Source organism: Anabrus simplex, chromosome 5, assembly GCF_040414725.1.
Source record: "Anabrus simplex isolate iqAnaSimp1 chromosome 5, ASM4041472v1, whole genome shotgun sequence".
Classification (NCBI taxonomy): domain Eukaryota; kingdom Metazoa; phylum Arthropoda; class Insecta; order Orthoptera; family Tettigoniidae; genus Anabrus; species Anabrus simplex.
In genome coordinates this window covers 297481928-297508432 of record NC_090269.1, presented here as the reverse complement: position 1 = coordinate 297508432, position 26505 = coordinate 297481928, and the positions used below count along the sequence as shown (strand labels likewise).

The window sequence follows — 26505 nt, the reverse complement described above, 5'->3', positions numbered from 1 at the left end:
TCTGCCAAGCCCACTGAAATGCATGCACCAACTGACCCTATGAGCAATATTTTCACACCATTCATAGCAGGGACTGGCTGCAGAAGGAATGGCGTTACTAGCATCACTCATACCTCAGTCACTTCTATTTTGTCAAAGCCAAGGATAAATCTGAGACAGATCAATGAAAGTAACAAAATTGCTCTAGCCCATACCAGAAGACATAGTGCACTGTAAACAGTAGGTCCCACCAGCAAAGACACCGCATCATCATATCATATCATATCATATCATATCATATCATATCATATCATATCATATCATATCATATCATATCATATCATATCATATCATATCATATCATATCATATCATATCATATCATATCATATCATATCATATCATATCATATCATATCATATCATATCATATCATATCATATCATATCATATCATATCATATCATATCATATCATATCATATCATATCATATCATATCATATCATATCATATCATATCATATCATATCATATCATATCATATCATATCATATCATATCATATCATATCATATCATATCATATCATATCATATCATATCATATCATATCATATCATATCATATCTCTTCCATTTCCTTCCAATAACCCTCATATATAACTTATCTTGACGCTTAAAATGATTTCATTCTCAGTTATTCACTTCATTGGATCATTATCTTCATATCTATTCTTAACATGTCTTCGGTTTATTCTTAAATCCTATATAACCCTACTCTGATTTCCTATGGCAATATTTAACCTTCATTTTCAATATATCAATCATCACTTCACATATGAATCATCCTAGAGAAACACCAGGAGGATTCGTCCATAATTCATCTAAGTGTTCACATATCTGATCATGCGAGACACTGAACTCTACAAAGTGCGAGTCAATGGGTGATATGAATAAACCGGAGACGTTACTCTTGTCTCGTAAATATTAAGACATGTCTCAAATGTATATGAATAAAAAAGCGATGTCTCAGCAGTGACCTTGGGTGATATGAATAAACCGGAGACGTTACTCTTGTCTCGTAAATATTAAGACATGTCTCAAATGTATATGAATAAAAAAGCGATGTCTCAGCAGTGACCTTTGCTCCTTGAGACACAACTCGTTAGCGGATTCTCTCGGAGACATGTCTCCAAATGTATATGAATAAACTGGAGCTTAGTCTCTCTGAATGGAGACTGGTCTCAGAATTTCTTGAGCCAGCCCAGTAGGTGACTCAAGGCGATAGTGATCAGACTGAAAACGTGATGGCGGAGTTTATGATGGTTTTACAACGGAGAAGAAAAATTTATAAAGTACGAAGAGATTCTCTAGAACATGATTATAAAGATCTCTACCGTTTCCGGAAAGAAAATGTGGAATAGTTAGCACAACATTTTATGGAGCCAATACACGAGACAAGAGGTGGAGCTCTTACAAATGAGGAGAAAATGAAAATTGTTTTGCGTTACCTAGGTGACCCCGGGTTTCAAAGTGGTGTGGCTGAAGATATTGGTGTCGACCAGAGTACAGTTTCCTTGACGTTCTGGCAGGTAGTTAGAACAATTAGGTCACATGCAGAAACCTGGATAAAATTTCCCATGACTATTCAAGCATTAGAAAATGCAAAGATTCAGTGGCAAGAAAGATATGCATTTCCTAATGCTATAGGAGCAGTTGACTGCACCCATGTGCTAATCAAAAAACCACACATACATGGAGATGAATATATTAACAGAAAGGGGCTTCCCAGTATAAATGTGCAAGCTACGTGCAATTCTAGAGAATAATTCACAAGTGTAGACGCCGCCTGGCCAGGATCTGTACACGATGCAAGAATATGGAGGAATTCCACTGCATGTGCAATGACTGGCAATCAAGCAAATGCACTTATTCTGGGTGACGAAGGATATGGCATAGCACCATGGCTCATGACACCTTTTCAGAATGTTAACAGTCCAGAACAAAGAGCGTATAATAAATGCATTACAAAGGAACGTGTTATAATAGAAAAGTGCTTCGGGCAGCTGAAGCAACGTTTCCCAATCCTTCAAAATAAAATAAGACTACCAGTAGCAAAAGTGCCTTCAGTTGTCATCTGCTGTATTATATTACATAACGTGGCTAAACATCTTCAAGATGAGGATTTTCAAGTACCTGACGACGAAGTGCAGAACGAGGAGGAGGGAGAAGCAGCCGTAGCTGGGGTGTTCCGGGACGCACTTGTGCGGGAGAGGGGACAGGAAAGAAGAAATGCCATTGCACGAGTAATTCATGGTTTGTAGGGGAGTGCAAATTTAATTTTTATTCATATAACAATAATGATAAAGATGATAGTGATGATAGCCATTAGCGATAGGATTTACATGCATTATAAAGTCTAAAATCTTCAAAATCACACGAGAAATATGCAAAACCGTGCAACATACAATTCTGAAAATGATTTTAGTAATGAATTATTAAATTAATCTTAATCTATTCCGCATTTGTGATTTTTTCTGTACGTTGACATTTTTTCTGTTCACAAAATACGACTAACACTTTATAAATAATTAATTCACAATCATGGAAAACGCCTAAACAAAACATGTTTATGTTTAAAATATGACAAACAATTCTTCAAGGCTTTCATTATTCACTTTTTCCTGCTCCTTAGCTGAATGGTCAGCGTAGTACTCTTCAGTTCATGGGGCCCGGGGTTCGATTCGCGATCGGGTCAGAGATTTTAACTTTAAATCCCCAACAATCCTGAATCTCACACACAACACCATCCTCCACTACAATAACATGGCAGATGATACCCATCCTCGGCGGATGGTCTGCCTTACAAAGACTGTACCAGGCTAGAAATAGCCACACGAAATTATTATTATTATTATTATTATTATTATTATTATTATTATTATTATTATTATTATTATTATTATTATTATTATTATTATTCACATTTTGATATCTGGAAGGATATTTTTTAAGTCTGAAAATTATCACTCTATCACATGTTGGTCAATGGTATTGAACGAATGTGTATCCTTGGTCCTGGTGCAAGCTATCGGCTTTAAGTGCCGTAAAATCCCCTGCCCATGCCTTTTTCGATTGCACTGTTTATATGTTTATTTAAAAGTTTCAACCGGCGGCTCGTGCCCTTGAGAAAAATATGCTGCAACTAGTTTCACAATATTTAACAAATTCGCATAATGACATTATTCGGCCAGTGATTTGCTGACTCTATGAGTGCTGCTCTTTCTCAACCATCGCACCGAAATCTCACTTGCGCCGAATACTACAAGGGAAGCATTTGGTTTGGATCAGACAGATTTCGATGAAACGTCGATGAATAGTCAATCCACCTGTCTTAAATTTATTGCTGATATTCACTTTGTCATAAAATCAACGACATTGTTATAATTAATTGCTATAGAACAGCTGGATGGTTTGCAGCTGTATTGATTTCGCGTATGCACTGTAGAAATTCACTGATAGTTCTATTTTAAAGTTACATTAAACAGTGCGCTTTAGACTGAAAATTAGATTTTGAGAACATGAACAGAATTTCTTTCTCGTTAAGCCGATTTTACTAACATGCACAGTATAAAAATATTAGGCTTTTTGTACAACTTTATCGTTTACAATTGAAGCTAAAATATGTAATATGAAATCTTAGTCATCTGTATATAAACGTACATGCTATAAATAGCCTTTTATTTTCAAAGACGAGTAAACTTTCGGATTCTTGTAGAGTCATTCATTTTTTCACACTGCGGGTAACCTATATAACAACGGCAGGCATGCAGTGATGTTCTGATGTCTTAATTGATCATCCTACCATGTTTCATTGAATTCGCTGCCATCTACACACCACGTTCCATTTAAAACTGGAGCAAAAATTTACTGTCAATAAATACCGGTACGAAAATACTATTTCACGGCTATCACCATTAAGTTCCGGATGTCTTAACTCATCATGTTACTAAGTTTCATTGCAATTGATCCGGTCACAAATCAAACAACTCCCTTGTTAGTTCATATTCGTTTATGAATATGGATAGCATTTTGTTTCTAAGTTTTGAAAGTTTGCAATTTAGACAGTTTATGCAACAGCATATAGGTATTGGTAGTATATTATATACCGGGTGAGTTGGCCGTGCGGTTAGGGACGCGAGGCAGTGAGCTTGCATCCGGGAGGTAGTGGGTTCAAGCCCCACTATCGGCAGCCCCGAATATCGTTTTCCGTGGTTTCCCATTTCCACAACAGGCAAATGCTGGGACTGTACCTTAATTAAGGTCACGGCCGCTTTCATCCCACTCCTAAGCCTATTCCATCGTCGCCATAAGACGTATCTGTGTCGGTGCGACGTAAAACAAATTGTAACAAAAAAAGTACATTATAGGCAGAAACATCCCTAGCTATGCACAGGTATGGTCAATAAACTCTTCATAATCGTGAAGAATGAAGTACGAAGTGTGTGCTAACAAGAGTTTGAGTGATTGTCAATGACCGCAGAAAATCATGCATATGAATGTGGATCCTAAATATGATGATAAATACACTGTAACTTCTTACAAAATATCTTGAAGGAAATTTACAAGAAACGAAACCTAAAATTAGTCGTTATCACGCTAAGGTGCAAGTATACCAAAGGTACGAGCCACTACGTTTATGTAAACCTAGAAAGAATTGAAATAATAACTGTAGTGATTATTGAATATTGATAAGTACGAAAGGTATAGTTTGCAGAAAAGGCTCCCAAGTGAAATACAACTGAACAAGAAAAAATGGCTGTCAAGAACTATTCTAAATGAAAAAATATCGGTGGGTGTTCCATTTCGGTTGTACTTGTTTGTTCTGCTCTTTTCTCCCTTTCATGTAAAAGATTTTCCATTTGCAATTGTAAAACCTGTTTTTGCACTGAAATAAGTTCTTCTGTTTTTTCGAGACCACACTGTCGCTTTTCAATCTTTTTCGCTTGTAAATCTAACACTTTCATCTGTTTCAACAAAACCACTCTTTGTAGCTCTCCGATTGTTAAGTCACTCGTCAGATCAGTTTCGAATTCTTCTAGTTTTCTCTTTTTAGGTCTAGATGGTCCTCTACGTGTGACATCAGCTGAGTTATGCGGCGACGGAAGATCCTCAGTGGGAACGTCCTCCAAAGGAAGGTCGGGAGACATAACATCACTTGTCGATGCGCCGTATCCCGCAGCATCCGCTCCTGAAATATAACAAGACAGATATAATTTTGAAATAAATGTAATTTAACTACTAGTAAATGTGCAGTCATGACTTATAATTCTAAAGTTCTTCATTCTTACCTGGTATTTTGGCAATAGTCGGGTTTGTATCCTCCTGCATCATGTTTAGGAGCTTTTTCTCCCAATCCCTGAGCACAATAGGCTTATTGCCCATTTTTTGAAGATCCGTTTTTGTTTTCAATCTGCTTTTCATGTTTCTTACTTTTTTGAAATTTGAGCCTCCGTCAACTCGATATTTAAGAGATCACGGCAACGGTCACGTATGCGACCTATTGCGGTGACTTTCCTTCTGCGCGTTTCGGGAAGTTGAGATTTTGAGAAGATCACTTCGCCATACTCTTGTACAATATCGATAAAACGAGCCTGAAACTCCGCACTTTCTTCCTCCATCACCATCGTTTTGAAGTAAACTAAATCAGAAGAAATTTAAAGGACGTAGGCAGAGCATGGGGCACTTAAAATATTTTTCTTATTAGGTTGTGTCTGTTTATACAGCTACGGTGTCAGGTGACAGATACCAGAGCCAGTGTGCGAGACTAATCTCAAGCGGAAGGAGACAAGTCTCGTTAGCGAGAAACAAACTTTATTCATATACATGACGAGTTCTGTCTCGCAAGTGACTTCCGTCTCAATCCTCCTTCGAGACTTGTCTCCGAGTTACATCTCATTTTTATTCATATCACCCAATGCTTTCGTGTAGCGAATAAGAGTCGATCTGTTTGGATAGAACAAGAAGTTTGTGCTCGCAGCTATAGTTGGGCCCACGAGAGTTGAAGTCCGACGTTTAGCACCACCGGCGAGAAAAAGTTGATTAACGCTGCTCGAAAATGGTCTGTTGCTATGGCAACGATAACAGAGATGCTACTATGCTTTCGCCACGTGGGTTATATTGCTCTCAGTCACTTTTGTGATATTATTCGGTGTAGTACTGTGTTAGCTATGTTAGTTGTTGCTGGTTTATGTAATAATTTAAGTGCTTGTTTCCTGAATATTATTTTCGTTGTTAGTTTATTTTTTTAGTTAATCAGTGTCTCGTTGTACAGTTACATTCTCTATTTAACATGTGTATTTGTTGAAGTTATTGTCAGTTTAGTGAATATGAAATCTTATATTTATCTTCAATGACGTGTTCAGTCTTGCAGACCAGAATTATTAGCACGAGCTTAGGAACGGCTCAAAGTTTATTGAGTTGCATTAGGCCAACATAGTTGATTAAATATGCAGTCTGTATGAAAGGGTGATATGCTGCAGACTGAGGTAACTATGACAACGGAGCGTACTTCGTAGTTACTGCTTTCGCCGCTCAAATGTCAGATTTCAACTCTCGTGGGCACAACTATACATTCCTCATCCTTGCATTCTTCTGATCTCACAACAGTACCTCGGGATGGCAGAGCTATTGCATCACCCCATACCCTCGTTCACGATCAGAGACTTATGTTCTGGTACAATGGTCCTTACTCTTTACCCGCTCAGTCCTGCTACTTATAAACAATTCCCGAACATACGCGAGCGAAGGCGAGGAGGGTAGCTATTGTTGTCATATAACACGGTCCATTCTATTGGTAACATGCATTTACCTCCATGATATTATATCTTAAAACTCATTGTGTTTGGCACGTGCGTACTGCCAGTATGACAGTATCTTACTTGGTTCAAGGAAATGGAAACTATCCTGTAATATAAAAAGTGTTTCACTATGTCTTTTTCATTACTGAAATCCGGGATAGATACTGCACCCATATCCTAAATAGGGGAATTATAATTGAATTAATGTTTCCATATATTTCATATACAATAATCTGAATGAGAATGACTTTTACCGAGCTCGGTAGCTGCAGTCGCTTAAGTGCGGCCAGTATCCAGTATTCGGGAGATAGTAGGTTCGAACCCCACTGTCGGCAGCCCTGAAAATGGTTTTCCGTGGTTTCCCATTTTCACACCAGGCAAATGCTGGGGCTGTACCTTAATTAAGGCCACGGCCGCTTCCTTCCCACTCCTAGACCTTCCCTGTCCCATCGTCGCCATAAGACCTATCTGTGTCGGCGCGACGTAAAGCAACTAGCAAAAAAAAAAAAAAAAAAAAAAAAAAAGAGAATGACTTTCAACACAGAACAAAGTACAAGACCACTCAGTAATCCAGCGAAAACACTCGAAGACACCGTTTGTTTGCTGTTGTTCCTGATAAGGAGTTTCGTATCTGTGAGGTAGATAAGCTAAAAACATGTAAAGGGAATTTTCACAAAATCACGGCGTAGTAAAGATGACAGAGAAACACAATTTTTTGAGGGAGAAAAACATATCGACTATCCTTTGGGGGCATTAACTATCTAAGAAATCTCGAGTATTATCCAATCCGAACATTTCGATATTCCATTGTCTAATGACACAGGCCTAGTCTATTTAGTACATTTTCAATTACAGGAAATAGTTAATAGTAACTATGAGATCTGAAGATTCCCTTATAATTATGCGAATTTTGACACCACCCAGGAAGGTTAATTAATAAGATGGTTTGATTTATTTCAGTAAGTGCAACGTACAGTACGTTGGGGTCATAGCTTCGAGCACGTAACTTGTGATGAAGTTATCATGGTGTGCCTCCGCTAGAAGACATATAACTAGGGATTCACGTCGATTTTTAAATAGTTAATGTGATCGAAGTGGAAAAATTGTAACCTATGATGTTCGCGCGGTTATTTTGATGTGAAATACGCCAGAAAGTACATCTCAAACTAACGATCTGTCACGAAGGACGCCATGAACCCCGTTCGCTTGAGAAAGAAAGTAGTTCAGGTCAAAACTTTAAAAGTATGAGGAACCTTTGTGCTTCTCTCACACGGTCACTCAGTCTTCCGGGTTTTGCGTGATGATCCGCGCTTAGCCTATATTATAACTAGACCTGGGATTTTAGGCTTTAAAATTAGTTTTAGGCGCCTAAAATAGGCTTTTACAACAAGTAAATAGGCTTTTAAAAGAGAAAATAGGCACTTAAAATATGTTCTAAAAATGTGTGGATAGGCAGGAAATAGATGCTATTTGCTTTACGTCGCACTGACACAGATAGATCTTATGGCGACGATGGGATAGGAGAGGCCTAGGAAGTGGAAGGAAGCGGCCGGGGCCTTAATTAAGGTACAGCCCCAGCATTTGCCTGGCGTGAAAATGGGCTGCCGACAGTGGGGCTCGAACCCACTATCTCCCGATTACTGGATACTGGTCGTACTTAAGCGACTGCAGCTATCGAGCTCGGTGCAGGAAATAGACTTTAAAATATTACAATATACACTTAAACTGTAATATTTGTAATATCTGTAATATTTGAGAAATTATTGTAGACAACCTCGTATTTTTCAGTAGGCCTAATTAAGGACACTTTTTTTTTCTCCGTCCCGTGGAGTAGGGAAAATAATAGTAATCCACCAGCTGTAATAATCACATAACCACATTTCAGTAGAATTGTAGTGAAGATAAGGTATAATATATTAGATAGTATCTTGCCAGTTATATTCGTGTTTTTCTTCGTGTACGCCAATCCTTTTGATACTTCAGCATTTAACCAAACGCAGTGTAGTGTAGCGTAGATACATTGTAGTATAGATACAGTACATTTAGATAGTGCCGTATCTTGCGTGCTATATTCGTGTGTTATCTTTCGTGTATATCTATTAGACTGTAATACTAATAATAATTTGTCTAAGCATTTAGCTTCGTTGGTAATCTTTGAGTACAGTAGTTCTTGCAAATTTCATTTCTGTTGTGCTTAGTAGTGACATACGGTACGGTACACCGGTATCGTAATTAGGATACATCTGAAAGTAGTTTAAAAATTACTGTAGTGTACTGTACAGTAGTATACGAGTAATATCCTATTAGAATTTAGTGTGCTTATTTTATTATTGTAAAATATTTGTGTAGTACTGGTGTGGTAGAGGTATCCGTAGAAACTCTTACTAAAATATTGTTGAAATTAGGATAGACTTAATTGCAGTTTGGAATTGTGTAGTTCTTGTGTATTACTTTCGATATTCAGTAATTAACAGCAGCTTTTATCCTGTTAGGGGTTGTAGGATAAAAAAAAATAATAATAGAGCACGACTAAGTAGTATTGTAGTGTAGTCGTATATTAATTACCTTATTGTTGTGTACTATCCCAGACAATATATCCCTCCGTTCATTTATTTTTTTGCAAATAAGTTATTTTATTTTTTTAATTTACAATTTTCCCCCCCGTAAAGAATGGCTAAGGAGCGCGAGTGTACTTATTGTGGGTGTGGTGAGGCATTGAGGGGTATGAGGGAGGAGTTGGAAAGTTTGAGGGAGATAATTAGGATTCTCACAGAAGACGGGAAGGAAGATAGGACTCCCTCAAACAATGTACAGGTTACAGTAGGTGTACAAGAGGGAGGGGAAGAAAAGGGAGGAGTTGTAGAAGACAGGTGGTCTAATGTTCTAAGGGGAAGGAGATTGCAGGCCAAGGGCTCTATTCAGGATCAGAATTCAGGACAGGTGTCTGTGCGAAATCGGTACGAGTCACTCCAGGTAGAACAACAGAGGGAAGATGAGGGACAGGGAACTGTTGCTGAGATGCGTGGAAGTAGGAGGAAGGGAAAAGGTAGGAAAGGGAAATGTAGAGCAGAGGATAGGAAAAGACAGGTGGAACGGGGTCATGGGAAGGAGAAAAGGGAGGAGGAAGTAGCTTCTGCAGCTATCAGGAAAGATAGGGCTGACCAGGAGGGGAGGGGATCAAATGAGGTGGGTAGGGTTGAGGCTCTGGTCATCGGGGATTCCATCGTTAGACACGTGGGGAAAGTGTGTGGAGGAAAGGGAACCAGGGTAGAATGTTATCCAGGAATTAGGTTGAGGCAGATGTTGAGGAAAGTAGAAGAGAGGGAGGAGGGGAAGGAGAAGGTGGTAGTGTTTCACGTTGGTACCAACAACGTAAGGCAAGCTGATATAAGTACCAACATAGTTGGAGATGTGTGAGATCTGGTAAATGCAGCACGGGTGAAGTTTAAGAAAGCGGAGATTGTTATTAGTGGAATACTGTGTAGTAGGGATACTGACTGGAGGGTGATTGGGGATTTAAATGAGACTATGGAGTGGGTATGTGGGAAACTGGGAGTGAAATTTCTAGATCCTAATGGGTGGGTAGGAGAAAGGGATCTGCGCTCGGATGGCCTTCATTTAAACCGCAGTGGTACGTATAAGTTAGGAAATTTGTTTGGAAGGGTAATAGGGAGGTACATTCAGGGAAACGGGATGGCCTAGGGAGCGGTGATAAGGGAACAGGGAACTGGAAATCAAGTAGGGATGACATAAAATTGTTAGTGTTGAACTGTAGAAGTATTGTAAAGAAAGGAATAGAATTAAGTAATTTAATAGATATATATTTACCAGATATTGTAATAGGAGTTGAATCATGGCTGAGAAATGATATAATGGATGCAGAAATTTTCTCACGGCACTGGAGTGTGTATCGTAGAGATAGGATAGGAAAGGTGGGAGGGGGAGTTTTCATTCTGGTGAAAGAAGAATTTGTAAGCTACGAAAAAGTTAAAGATGAGACACATGAAATTCTAGGTGTAAGGCTCATTTCTAAAGATAATAGGCAACTTGATATATTTGGAGTGTACAGATCGGGAAAGGGTAGCACTGATGCGGATTCGGAATTATTTGATAGGATAGTCAGCTATGTGGGAAACGACATGGAAAGAAATGTGATTGTAGCGGGAGATCTGAATTTGCCAGATGTCAATTGGGAAGGAAATGCGAACGACAGGAAGCATGACCAACAAATGGCAAATAAGTTAATATGGGAAGGACAGCTGATTCAGAAAGTGATGGAACCAACCAGAGGGAAAAATATTTTGGATGTGGTGCTGATAAAACCAGATGAGCTCTATAGGGAAACTGAAGTAATAGATGGTATTAGTGATCATGAAGCTGTTTTTGTGGTAGTTAAAAATAAATGTGATAGAAAGGAAGGTCTTAAAAGTAGGACTGTTAGGCAGTACCATATGGCTGATAAAGCAGGTATGAGGCAGTTTCTAAAAAGTAACTATGATCGGTGGAAAACGGTAAATAAAAATGTAAACAGACTCTGGGATGAGTTTAAAGAAATTGTTGAGGAATGCGAAAACAGGTTTGTACCTTTAAGGGTGGTAAGGAATGGTAAAGACCCACCTTATTATAATAGAGAAATAAAGAGACTAAGAAGGAGGTGCAGACTGGAAAGAAATAGAGTTAGAAATGGCTGTGGAAGTAAGGAGAAATTGAAGGAACTTACTAGAAAATTGAATCTAGCAAAGAAGGCAGCTAAGGATAACATGATGGCAAGCATAATTGGCAGTCATACAAATTTTAGTGAAAAATGGAAGGGTATGTACAGGTATTTTAAGGCAGAAACAGGTTCCAAGAAGGACATTTCTGGAATAATTAATGAACAAGGGGAGTGTGTATGTGAGGATCTTCAAAAGGCAGAAGTATTCAGTCAGCAGTATGTAAAGATTGTTGGTTACAAGGATAATGTCGAGATAGAGGAAGAGACTAAGGCCAAAGAAGTAATAAAATTTACGTATGATAACAATGACATTTACAATAAGATACAAAAGTTAAAAACTAGAAAAGCGGCTGGAATTGATCAGATTTCTGTGGATATACTAAAGACAATGGGTTGGGATATAGTACCATATCTGAAGTACTTATTTGATTATTGTTTGGCTGAAGGAGCTATACCAGATGAATGGAGAGTTGCTATAGTAGCCCCTGTGTATAAAGGAAAGGGTGATAGACATAAAGTTGAAAATTACAGGCCAGTAAGTTTGACATGCATTGTATGTAAGCTTTGGGAAGGCATTCTTTCTGATTATATTAGACATGTTTGTGAAATTAATAACTGGTTCGATAGAAGGCAATTCGGTTTTAGGAAAGGTTATTCCACTGAAGCTCAAATTGTAGGATTCCAGCAAGATATAGCAGATATCTTGGATTCTGGAGGTCAAATGGACTGTATCGCGATTGACATGTCTAAAGCATTTGATAGGGTGGATCATGGGAGACTACTGGCAAAAATGAGTGCAATTGGACTAGACAAAAGAGTGACTGAATGGGTTGCTATATTTCTAGAAAATAGATCTCAGAGAGTTAGAGTAGGTGAAGCTTTGTCTGACCCTGTAATAGTTGAGAGGGGAGTTCCTCAGGGCAGTGTTATCGGACCTTTATGTTTTCTTATATATATAAATGATATGAGTAAAGGAGTGGAATCGGAGGTAAGGCTTTTTGCGGATGATGTTATTCTCTATAGAGTGATAAATAAGTTACAATATTGTGAGCAACTGCAACGTGACCTCGAAAATATTGTGAGATGGACAGCAGGCAATGGTATGTTGATAAACGGGGCTAAAAGTCAGGTTGTGAGTTTTACAAATAGGAAAAGTCTTCTCAGTTTTAATTACTGCGTTGATGGGGTGAAAGTTCCTTTTGGGGATCATTGTAAGTATCTAGGTGTTAATATAAGGAAAGATCTTCACTGGGGTAATCACATAAATGGGATTGTAAATAAAGGGTACCGATCTCTGCACATGGTTATGAGGGTGTTTAGGGGTTGTAGTAAGGATGTAAAGGAGAGGGCATATAAGTCTCTGGTAAGACCCCAACTAGAGTATGGTTCGAGTGTATGTGACCCTCACCAGGATTACCTGATTCAAGAACTGGAAAAAATCCAAAGAAAAGCAGCTCGATTTGTTCTGGGTGATTTCCGACAAAAGAGTAGCGTTACAAAAATGTTGCAATGTTTGGGTTGGGAAGAATTGAGAGAAAGAAGAAGAGCTGCTCGACTAAGTGGTATGTTCCGAGCTGTCAGCGGAGAGATGGCGTAGAATGACATTAGTAGACGAATAGGTTTGAATGGCGTCTATAAAAGTAGGAAAGATCACAATATGAAGATAAAGTTGGAATTCAAGAGGACAAACTGGGGCAAATATTCATTTATAGGAAGGGGAGTTAGGGATTGGAATAACTTACCAAGGGAGATGTTCAATAAATTTCCAATTTCTTTGAAATCATTTCGGAAAAGGCTAGGAAAGCAACAGATAGGGAATCTGCCACCTGGGCGACTGCCCTAAATGCAGATCAGTATTGATTGATTGATATTGATTGATTGAACGTGATGCTTTTTTACTTTAACAAACGTGGTATCCCTATTCTTAACCGAAATAACTGCAAAATTAAGACAGTATAAAAGACATTTATCAAAAACTATACAAAAATCATGTGTCAAAAAAAGTTATGGATTATATGATATATCATAGTCAGTACTGATCTAAAACCTTAATACTAAAGTCACTGTACACAATTACAGCACTCTAGGCATCCAACAACGGTGTAAACGCGAATGGAGTATGTGTTTATTTATTTGTGAGGAACATTCCTACAGTACGTTCATTCGTAGTTTGCTTTACAGTACATAACAATAATTTCCAAATTTTCCACAGCCAGGCTGTGTCTTTTGTCCGTTAAAATCATTTTGAAAGCAGAAAAAAAGGGGCATAGGAAAATTTACCTACATTTTTCCATTCAATTTCACTTGGTAAGTCTACCTTTTCCCCATCCATTACCTGATGTACCCTTTTCAGCACTGAATAACCTGGGTTCTTCTGCAGTACACTAGACCACTTGTCTCTTATTTTATCCCCTACCTTGCCCCTAGCACTTTGTATGTTGTTCTCAGCTTCCTCAATTACCGAAAATTGCTGTTTGAGACTGTTTCCTTTTTCCTCCATTTTTGTAATGGTGACTGAAAGAAATGAAAAATTTGCCTGAACATACGGTGATATGCAGAGTTGTCCGTTAAAGGCAAATTGTCTATCACAGTCATGATTTCCTCTAGATGTTCTGCATAATACAGGACAGCTTCCATCCAGGAACCCCAGCGGGTGATGATTGGCTGTGGTGGAAGGGGAATAGAAGGGAGTTTCTCTCGATAGATGGCTATTCATGATGAAGCCTTACATAAAACTTTATTCATTGTTGAAATGGGAGTATTTACAGCAGGAAACTCGGCCCTAACTGTTTCTGCGAGTCTATGCAAGGCATGGGCAGCACTGAAGATGGTTTTCTGTGGTTTCCCATTCTCACACCAGGCAAAGGCTGGGGGTAAGAGAAGTAGAGGAAGAACAAGACGGCGATGGTTAGACTCAGTTTCTAATGGCTTAAAGATAAGAGGTATAGAACTACATGAGGCCACAGCACTAGTTGCAAATAGAGGATTGTGGCGACGTTTAGTGAATTTACAGACTGAACGCTGAAAGGCATAACGGTCTATAATGATTATGTATGTATGTATGTATGTATGTATGTATGTATGTATGTATGTATGTATGTATGTATGTATGTATGTATGTATGTATGTATGTATGTATGTATTTATGTATGTACCTACTGCCCCCTATTTCCCGGTCAAGCTCAGCCAATGCACGAGTAATCCCGAGTAGATCGTTCGTTAACGGCATTTAAAGGAACAAGGTTGACGACAATGAAGAAAAGAACAAATTTAAAACACAGGCTTGACATTTATTCCAATAAGCATCAACTCAAAGCATCATAATAATAAATTATTCTTGATGTTGTTAAATATAAATCTCACGGAGTTAATATTGTTGACTGAATTTATAAAAATTAAACTATTCAGCTCTTCCTCCATGTTGACAATGGATTACTGTGGAGAATAGAGATAAAGCCAAATATTTGCCATCCATTGGCTTAAAAATTGAGAGCAACGGAGGATGAACCTTATCCTAAGTCAACCATTATTTCACATCATTTGAAAGCTTAACCTCACGTAATTTGTCTTTAACAAACTGAAATTCACAAATCCCCAATAAATCACGTGGCGGATGTCCATGGTATCCTTTTCCTATCGTAACTTTACCATATTTATACAATTAACATTATTTGTACTTTCTTAATCGACGATAATATCTTTGATAATTCTCTGACACTGTAAAATTAATTAATTAAGTGGTTTAGATTCTTGAAAATAATTGATTTGCTCAATTAATGTTCACTGCATTATTACATGGCTTTATAATTAATATTAAGATTTAGAACTTGAATTTCTCACTTGAAAATTATTAAACGACTGAAGTGAAAATTATACATGTCGTCACTCGATTTTACACAAAATTTTCACAAAATGAATCCTTGATTTTGCCGTTGAAACTATATGACCTTATTCACTTTTAAATTTACTTTATTGTAAAATTAACCCTATCATTAAATTTCACATAAATTCAATAAGCACAATTAAAGAAATGATCCAACAAAGGCAACGCCGAAATAATCTGAGCCACCGTGGTGAACACGTTGTCAGATAAAAACACAAGATCAAAAATATCACATAAAAATTTGACAACTGCACTCATACCACCCACCCACCCACCCACCCACCCACCCACCCACCCACCCACCCACAGATGATACACGTAATTTATGTACAATATTCACACACGAATCCTAGGTTTATTATTATTCATTCATGATTATTATAATAAGTAGAGTCGATTGGATTGAACGGATGAGCCTGTATTAAATCAAACATACTCGACACAGTATGTGACTTGTGATGGAATTTGAGTAATCACCTTAAAGAATATTATAATTGCATTACAACGACGGTATAGTAAATTTTAAGATTTTTAATCAGAAGACCTGGAAGAAAATAACCGTCACGCACATCATATGGGTTACAATTTAAAGTCATCAGGCACGTGGTCGATGAGCACCGATAAATCTATTATTATCCTTAAATACTTAAAATGCGACTCAAAACGTGCTCCACAATTATCTTAGAATGCTGTGTACCCATGACACATGCTCCCAAAATTCCAATAAACATCCCACAGGACTACCATTATTCCAGGTTATTACACGATTATAGAGCAGCACCCGTTTAAATATTCCACAAGAACAATCTACACTTATTTCTTGCTCATGACTTTTAAATTCTCAATTAACCCGATCTTAACATTTTTATTATTATTATTATCAGCGATTATTAGATCTACCATAAATGTATGAATTAATCTGATAATCAGATGACATAATCCTAAATAATTACCGAATAATGCAAAGATGAAACTCAACCATAATTTTATAAAGTGAGACGTTACCCAAATCCTGTCCCACAATGTTTCGTGAAGTCAAATATCATTAATTAAATCGATTTTATCCGATAGGTCAATTATTATTAGATCGCATTTTAAATAATGACATAATAATGGAAATATACTCTGATGACAAACTAGAATAATCTACTCTAATAGAATCCCAACTCACATTCACTCATGTACTAAGTCTACCATGACTTGACAAGATAAAAGTTGGAAAATATCGCTAAATAATGCAAATCTAACAGAAATACTTGATAGGAGAAGAAGATCATTTAGCTTTCCACATAGATGGACAGAAAGATTACATAAAATTGAACTCAATTTTTAGGCTAAACTCGATTCCCGGGAGATTTCTTCATTCTCCCATGCTGAAGCTCGTCCGTCTCGCTCTCCCTCTTGATGTTGGAATTGCCTACATATTTAGCAATTCTTGGTGGGAGCAAAGTCCAAATGCCACGTTGAATTCGCTGCTCCTCTTGATCACAGGAAACACATCCTGAAGTAAGGCGACAATGTCCCGTAGTTGTGGTCCTCTTCTTGTTTCAGGTTGAAGTTAGCTGCAACTGACACAAAATATTTTAGAACATGCTCAAGCCAGACCAGACTGCACTAATTTGTCGAAGACAACACTTAACGTGGGCTCACGTTCATTCGATGCTATCAGAAGTAAGAATAAAAGATTGATTTATTAAATGCAGAGGTTTTTATAGCCTCTGGCTTGGAGGTGTGTCACCCTCTACTAATGACTATTGGTTCGTAACTGCACATTTTCATTGGGTCTAGATAATTCTGGAATCACTTGGCGAGTGAGCAGTAGGCACGCGAAGTAGCGTAACCTTGAAAAGCCCAGTCCGTCACGTGACTGCCACATGGTATCGATTAAAGGAACGACAGAAAAATCAATACTTTGCACTCACTGAAACCCTGTCAAACCACTTGTTGAATGTTAACATGGCTCTCTAGCAAATAAAACTTAGCACTTCTCATACAATGGAATAAATTATGTTGGTTGTTGCGGACATGTAAATAAATGTTTATTAGACGCCAAAATTGACGGGGACAGTACATATTTCTGACATTAATCTTGGAGTTCCTGGAGGAAAGTAATCTAATATGTGAAGCTTTCGCGTCGAAATAAAGTTATTTAGATGACTCCCTAACCTTAAAGAGTCGGCAGCTGACCCCACTATGATGTCTACTATTTTGGTTTCGATGTTACGGTCTGAGATATTGCAGTTGGTCTTCCAAACCTGTATTTCAACATGTGTCTCGCGGAACGACTACGTTGGAGATAAAACGCAGCAAATATCTCCCTCCTAATTGAACAGCCACAGCCCAGCGGGGTACGTCATGACGAGTTGAAGTGGGGAGTTGGTGTGAATGGACTCGGTCCAGTGTGCTATTTCCATTTGGTATTCCGACCACACCTTAGGAGTCACTATTCGGCAGTCCGTCATTGTTTTATTGTTGATATATAGTAGTCTAGTGCTATCTGTATTTTGTCGTATGTCTTGTTGTAGACCATGTGCTTTCTTTCAGATTGGCAACAGCAGGCTTACCTACAGGACGTAGAAAATCTTTTACCCATGGGTAGCAATAACTACGTGGTCGAGGATAAATGTGCTCCTCTGTATCTCCGTTATAATGTGCTATTTGCTTCTGGTCCTGCTTGTACCGGTACTCAGGAATTTAGACACTTATAGCTGATCACGTCATGTGTCAATAAGTCTTCAGTGGATCAACCCCTTGCATGGCTCTCACATAAAAAAAATGAACAGCTGTTTAAAAAGCTCTTTGAAAGACATAGCAGACATGATTTACTCGATACAATAGTAAACAAATGCAGTATTCATCACCGTAAATTAAAAATTATTATAACTGGTATTTGGAACCTGAATTCCATCATCAGTGAAAATCATTAAAAGTTTCATTTAATGGGACGAAATTTTTAATTTGTGCTGATACAGAGTGTATTTGTCTATTATTGCACTGCGAATCATTAGGTCTGTTTTAAATATTGCTTTGTTATTTTATGAGACTGAGATTTTCTCAAACTGGAATCAACAGCTCCAGAGAACTGCAAGAAGGATTGAATCTTATTGTACCAGTAACTAATTTTTCTGTAACTTTGTGCAAGGCGATATTTTTAAAAGAAGGACTCATATTTCTAGCAACTTTAAGTGTGCTTAGCAACTTTAAGTGTACTTGCTTATCGGTATGTTTATATTTCTGACATATATTGGACATATATATTAGTTATAAATGTAAGCCCTAGTAACTTTCATTTGATTCGTCCCCTTAATTACGGGACAAGTGAAGCAGGTGTTCCATTGAAGAGTGGAAATTTACAAACCAATATTATCTCCAGTTGCAATATTACTCTTCCCAGCATTATAGACCCCGGCCATCAATTTCATTTTTGAATATTTCTTTCTTTTCAGGAGTGGGAGATACAGGCTTTGGAGTCGACTTTCTCGGAGAAAGCTTCAATATTTAAGCCCTTCATGATATCCCTGGGACTTATGACGCTCCAGGGTTTAGTGCATGCTGGATATAGTGAGATAGCAGCTGAAGCCGCGCTTGAGGTAAGCCATGAAGAATAAATGTGTGTGTAATAATAGTTCGTGGTGAGGGTTGCTGTACTCATGTCCCCGACTTTAAATCATGGGAAGGCCATAAGGGTTAGTAAGTGGTCTGATTGTGAGTGTCACGACATCAGTTTATATGGAAGAGGAGGGGAATCTACCATTAGAGCGAAAATATTCACTGGAACTATGTTTAAGTAAGGCCACCACTCGGCTTGATATATTTTTGATCCATTCTCCCATTGCCTTCAGCAAGCTTCAGACCTATCGACCTATGGAAGTGGCGAAATCCCATTTCTACTTGACTGGCGAAGGACTTCTTTGAAACAACTCGGTGAACGAAATGGAATTCTAGGATTTCCCATCAATACCAATGAGGCTTATGGAAAAAAAGAAAGGAGAACTGGCTGAGTAAGCAAACAGGTTGGGACTGATCTTTTAAGAAGTTAACGATATTCGGGCAAGGGTAGGTAGCGAGCAAGAAATAGAAGAGTATAAGTTGTTCTTGACAAGTGTTAAAAGGGGAAGGACAGAATGTAGAGTAGGACTATATATTAAGAAAACTATAGCAGACAATATAGTTACCGTCAGACTCGTAACTGAACGAATTATGTGTATAGACTTGGTGGTTACACGGATTTGAACTATGATCCTATCAGTGTATCCTTCTGATCACCAATTCCTGCAGATTTATTTGATTGCGGATCCTGAAATACAAGCTTCAATTTGGTGCACTATCACACAATGAGTTTTAATACTTCTTTGAGGTCTTTGCAAGAAATTGTACACTGTCGATTACATTCCACATTTCAAAACTGTAATTTGAAGAACGCACCAGATTTAATATATTGTCATCCATGCCGATAAAATGCCTGCTGGTGAACACCAATGCCGATATAAAGCCTCTACTATGAGTGAAGTAGCTGTTGTAATAGCTGGACAACAAATTGACAGAAGGGATATGGTACTGCGTATTCGAGATAACAACTTTCAAAATATTCCGAAAATTTGCAGATCTTCTTCAAGATGAATTGCCGTTACAGGGCGATTGTCGGCAGCCCTGAAGATGATTTTCCATGATTTACTATTTTACCACCAGGTAAATGCTAGGCTGTACCTTAATTAAGATACGGTGACTCCCTTCCCATTCCTACCCCTGTCGTATCCCATCGGCGCCGTAAGAACTGTCTGCGTTAAGGGGACGTAAAGCAACTTGTAAAACGAAAGAAAAATGTGGCCAGGAAAACGATATCTCTGCTGATATCTATTTATGTGTTTATTTATATTTATTTGTTTTCATTAATGGAAAAAGTTCACATATATAAGTGGACGCAAACACTCACAAAATAGGGGCAATAAGTCTGTGAGGACTTGGAAATCTGGAACGTGGAAACTTTTAATCAAATATCGTACATTTCATATTGTAAGTCAATCATTTCCACATGTAAATTTGAAGGGGCATTCTCAAAATTTATGGAAAAGTGGGAAAGTAAAACTAAGAAAATCAGATTCAAGAGCTTCATTTCTTGGAACCATGAATGAAATAAAATAAAAAGAGCAACGGCAGACACAAAGACATACGTGATATCAAAGAATTAACTAAGCTATCCATTAAAACTGTAATAACAATAGTAGTAGGGCTAGGTATGTTCGAAAACAATGAGTGCTGCGTCAAGCATTTTCCCACGAGGTCATTGACCCATAGTAGTGTACCTGTGCGGGTTGTGATCCGAGGTCATTGACCCCTAGTATACTAGCAGTGCAATGCTAATTCGCGGAATTTGCATACGAGAGCATGCCTAACCTCACAGTCGCCATCTTGGAGGAGCCTAACCTCACTTTTACGGCCACATGCCCTTCTCCAAGCGTATTTTGCTTGAGAGAGCAAGAGTAACCTCACAGTTTCCATCTTGGAGGGGCCTAACCTCACATGGCCTATTTTTACGGGTAGATGCCCTTTCCGGCACCATTTTAGAGAGGCATAACTACACAGGTCATAGTTTTACGTCCAGATGTCCTTCCCAACGCCATTTTGGAGAGCCTAACTACACATTTACCATCTTGGGCCCAGTTTCACGGTTAGATATCCCTCCCTCCTCACAGGCGGCATTTTTGAGGGGCCTAACTACACAGTCGCCATCTTGGACCCAGTTTTACGGTCAGATACCCTTCCCTCCTCAAAGACGCCATTTTGTAGGGCCTAACTAGACAGTCGCCATCTTGAGCCCAGCTTTATGGACAGATGCCCCTCCCGCCGCCAATTTGGAGGGGCCTAACTACACAGTCGCCATCTTGGACCTAGACTAATCCAATCTGCCGATATTTGCACTTTCTTGTAGAAGAGATTGTAATCTCATCTCGAAATTTACGATAGTCGATTAGTCTGCTGATATTTGTGCTCTCTGGTAAAAGAGATTATAAACTAATCTCGAAATTTACGATAGTCGATTAGTATGCCGATATTTCCGCTCTCTGGTTGAAGAGATTGTAAACTCATCTCGAAATTTACGGTAGTCGATTAGTCTGCTGATATTTGCACTCTCTGGTAGAAGAGATTGTAAACTCATTTCAAAATTTACGATAGTCGATTAGTCTGCTGATATTTGCACTCTCTGGTAGAAGAGATTGTAAACTCATTTCAAAATTTACGGTAGTCGATTAGTCTGCTGATATTTGCACTCTCTGGTAGAAGAGATTGTAAACTCATCTCGAAATTTACGAAAGTCGATTAGTTCACACAACAGGGCACGCACTCTGTTAGGAGAGATGTGAAGTTATCTCTCGATATTTTAGCGCAGTCTGCTGAAAGTGTTGTGAGATAATCTCGAAATTTTTTTCGTTAGTCGATTAGTTTACACAACAACGCTGTTACCAGCGCAGTCTGTTGAGAGAGTTGGACGTACTACCCGCTGGGCATGTTGGCCATCCGTAGGTGACCTGCGCGTCGTGATGTGGATAAAAAACGACACTACACCAGCGAAATTAACCAATAATGGATAAAATTCCCGACCGTGCCGGGAATCGAACCCCTGTGTCTATGAGCACAGATCGTCGTGCGTGTGAGTCAGAGCTAGGGAATAAACCTCTATCTCAATATTAAATATTATGAGCACAGATTGTCGCGCGTAACGTGGTAGAGCTGGGAATCGAACGCGGGACGCAGGTAAAAAATCTCTGATCTGGGTGGGAAACGAACCCGGGGCCTGTGTGGTGCGACGTAATGTTGAGTAAACATCGAATCAACTTATGATTGTATTTAAGAAAACCTGACCTAGTCAAGATTCGAACTCTGGTGGGTTACTTAGTAAGTGACAGGATCGCTACCGTGTGGCTGGCCCCCCTCCTAACATTGGGTTAATTATTTATGTTCCCGTATGTGAGTTTGGAACGGCCAAGCATACGTGACTTAAAGAAGAATGCTTTCGTTTGCAGTTTACTTGTTACCGGATGTGGACTGCATAAAAGTTTCGAACTGTTCACGGCAATATTATGTGTAGAGAATTAAAAATCTACAACCTGTTTTCCAGTTATTCGACTGTAACAGAGAAAGAAATGTATGATGCCCCTTAATTAGTAGTTAGAAAGTCTGTGTAGTCTTGCACTTCAAAGTTTCGTTAATGTCTCACTGTTAAAATAGGAAACCACGGAAAACCAACTTCATGGTGCGATTCGTACCACTGTCTCACGGTTGCATGCTTTTTTTACAAGGAGATAGAAGGAGTCGTCTGTGCCTATAATTAAGGTACAGCTCCCAGCATTTGCTTGTAATTCCATAGTGCACTTTGTAGAAGCGCACACTATAGGCTAGCACTGCTCCGCACGAATGTCAGCAATGGGTGTCTGGGGAATCGAACGCAGGCTTTTAGAGGTAACAGGCTGGAGTATGCTGCGAACTAGACCTTAGCACTGCTCTGCACGAATGCCAGCATAGTAGCCATAATCATTAAGTCTTTCGCTGTAGTTATTATCTTCAAGTTTCGTAGGTTGATTTTTATCTTGTTGTTGTCAAGAATCGAACTCCAGGAGTCCCTTACTTTAATTGTGTTATTTTAATCCAAAACCAAACCCCATGGCACTACACCCCTTGAAGGGCCTTGGCCTACCAAGCGGCCGCTGCACATCCCCGAAGGCCTGCAGATTACGAGGTGTTGTGTGGTCAGCACGACGAATCCGCTCGACCGTTATTGTTTGCTCTCCAGACCGGGGGCCGCTATCTCACCGTCAGATACCTCCTGAACTGAAATTACGTAGACTGAGTAGACCTCGAACCAGCCACAGATCCAGGTAAAAACTGTGGCCTAGCCGGAAATCGAACCCGGAGGGGCATCCCGGGAAGAGGTAGACACGCTACCCCTACCCCGTGGAGGTCGGCATTTTTAATCCACAACTGAATATTAAATATTGTGGAGCACAGATCGTTAACAGAACACCGTGTCTACATCTGTAAACAGCCTATTACATTCCCAGAGATTAAGGTTTGAGATCACTGCCACTTTATTGGAAAATATCGTGAAACAGCGCAGCCACTTGGTCGGTACAGCAGGAATGTATTTAATATTATTAATTTACACATTTTAGTTTTAACACACTCGTATATACGGAAAGCAGGCAGACAAACAGCTTCGTGCCTCCACAAAGGCGTCCGTGTGCAGACATTGCAAATCACTTGATGTGTAATAGATGCAAAACGTTCTTTTTTTTGCTAGTGGCTTTATGTCACACCGACACAGATAGGTCTTATGGTGACGATGGGATAGGAAAGGGTTAGGAGTAGGAAGGAAGCGGCCGTGGCCTTAATTAAGGTACAGCTCCAGCATTTGCCTGGTGTGAAAATGGGAAACCACGGAAAACCATCTTTAGGGCTGCCGACAGTGGGATTCGAACCCACTATCTCCCGGATGCAAGCTCACAGCTGCGCGCCCCTAACCACACGGCCAACTCGCCCGGTGCGTACAAAGTTCGAACTGCACGGACTGGCGCATGTAAGGCAGACGGCCATTAATAATAATAATTTAGAGTATTGTAGTTATTTCTTTCGCGTGCGCAGACTCTTAAGCCGAAGATTGTAATTATGTAGTTAGGCCCCTGCCCTGTAGAAGTTCTGCACGTCGTAATAAGGATAACCCAGTAGGTACTCTAAAAATGGTGCTAGGAGAAACATCTAACCGTAAAACTGCGCACAAGATGGTAATTGTGTGTAGATAGACTACTGTAACAGTGCAGGTCTTTTGATTTGATGCCTCGTAGGCGTCCTGCGTGTTGTAATAAGGATAACTAGGTAGGCTGGTTATCTAACCGTAAAAATGTGCCCTCAGATGGTGATTGTGTGTAGTTAGACCCTTATGACTGTGTGAGTTGGCTGTTTGGATAGGCTGGCACGCAGCTGTGAGCTTTCATTCGGGTTTTAAATCCTGCTGTTGCCAGCTCTGAAGATAGTTTTTCGTGGTTTCCTATTTTCACTACAGACATATTATGATAATTAATTAAAGCAATTTCTAAATAATAATGGCATGTAGCCTCCCTCGGATAGGGCCTGGTGCAGGTTTGTTTTATTTAACGCCCTCGTAGGTGACCTGCATGTCGTGTTGAGATTGACTCGACCAGCACGCTAACGATTTTGCTATAGAAACCCCATGTCGGCAACCGGGAATTGTTAGCGTTACTTGTAACGGTATCCCCTGCCTGTTTGTAAGTGACGGGCGTAAAAGGGCGTGCGCATATGCTCACAAACAAATGCACGTCGTTGTTGTTGTTGTTGTTGATGATAATTGAATAGACTAACAATAGACTAACTGATTATAGAATAGAGGTAATTACTACGACTCGCTACTAAACTCAAGGTTTATTTAACACTAGCTGATGTACCCGTGCTTCGTTACGGAATTTTATATTGTAAACAGAATTCTAGGTTAGGTAGTATACGCGTTGTGAGCAAGAGTGTATTAAATTGCATATCACTTAACGTTACCCTAGAAACGCGATAGGGAAGTCACCAAACGTCCTTTCTCATATGAAGACTGAGGGAATTTTCATTGTAATGGTACGCCCGCTTGCCTACCATCTGTCAAAATCAGGTTGGGGAGTTTTCTTTGTAATAGTAGACACTCACTCTCCACCTGCACTTTTACACGCTCAGAAAGACTGTCTTAGTGGTTTTCCCAACTGAAATGAACATACGTCATTACAATGACGTCAGTAGGAATGGCACGATAAAATGCAATGCCTTCATATGAAATACTCGATCAAATGAAAACCACACATTTTCTCACTTTTAACGAACAGGACTAAGCTGCCGATCTAACAGTCCAAAGTTCCAGAGCTGGAATGATCAAAGCCGCAGAGAGCCGTGATCCGTGAACACTCTTCGTCTTTTTTCAGCGGGATGGGGGCCGAATAGTGGAGACTCCCAGGGCAAAAACTATGCCCTTTTAATAATCTGTTTCCTAGGAGTACCCGATGAGTCGAAAAATCTTAATTCACTACACTGGCGGCGGAAAAATCTATCTGACTTGGAGGCAAATTTTTCCTCCAAGCCAGAGGAGAAACCCCCTCTTCACTGCTAATTTGAAATAAAATGATTGTAGAAGTTAATAAAAGTGAAGAGGAAGAAGCTTTTCTTAAGAAACGGCTCTTTTCGGGGTTGAATTTGGACTTATTTAGTGAATTGTGTTGCTATAATTTGGAATTGCCTAAATTGTTATTCTAGACCAGGCCATACTACTACTACTACTGCCACTAAGTGAGCCTCTACCTGAGGTATGCACACTGCTCATTCAAAACAGTGCGTCAGAGTAGGGATCGAGTAGCTGGAATACTATGATGAACCAGTGTGTTACGTACCAGCCGTATCAGAGAATGTTTGAACCAGAGGAATGGCATGCTAAAGAAGAAAGTTTTCTAACTCCCCACATATTTCCCGCCAATATTCAATCAAACTGTTATACTCGTTACGCAGCAGTAATCCCATCTATCAGAGTTCAGAGGCAGCATAAGAGACAAAGAACATCACAAAAAACAATGGTCAATGTAATGTTATTTTTGATCAATGTTACGCACTTTCGATATTGTAGGTCTTCACATTCACCACTCTTATCATAGTCGGTACGGTAAAACTGAATAAAACATAAATGATCGGAAATTTTATTCTCTATAACGCTTGTTTCATCCAGGGTGGATAATTTTTTTATAGCTTAGACAGTTTTTTCTTATTCCTCGACACTATATACCGATTTTCATTAATTTCTGTTAACCCATTTTCACGTGGCTCGGCGTTGGGCCTTACCAACAAAATTAAAAATTCATGAATATCTGTGTTATCATAGCCGGTGCGGTGAAAATGTATAAGACATAAATGGTCGGAAATTTAATTATATATAACTTTTGTTATGTAGTATTTATCGATACGACCACTGATAATATAAATATTTGAGAATTTAACTTTAGGCCTTCCCCTAAATAGGCTCTTATGAGATACCCTAGGGTCGCT

General features: G+C 39.1%; 1 protein-coding gene across 1 annotated transcript in view; it reads left to right on the top strand.

Annotated features, from left to right (window-relative positions):
* The window catches only part of LOC136874851 (solute carrier family 2, facilitated glucose transporter member 8), a 77186-nt gene that overhangs the window by 35704 nt on the left and 14977 nt on the right, over positions 1 to 26505 (top strand). Inside the window, exon 3 of the mRNA XM_067148530.2 lies at positions 18876 to 19019. Within this exon, the coding sequence (XP_067004631.2) occupies positions 18876 to 19019 (144 nt within the window). The remainder of the gene's footprint in view (positions 1 to 18875; positions 19020 to 26505) is intronic.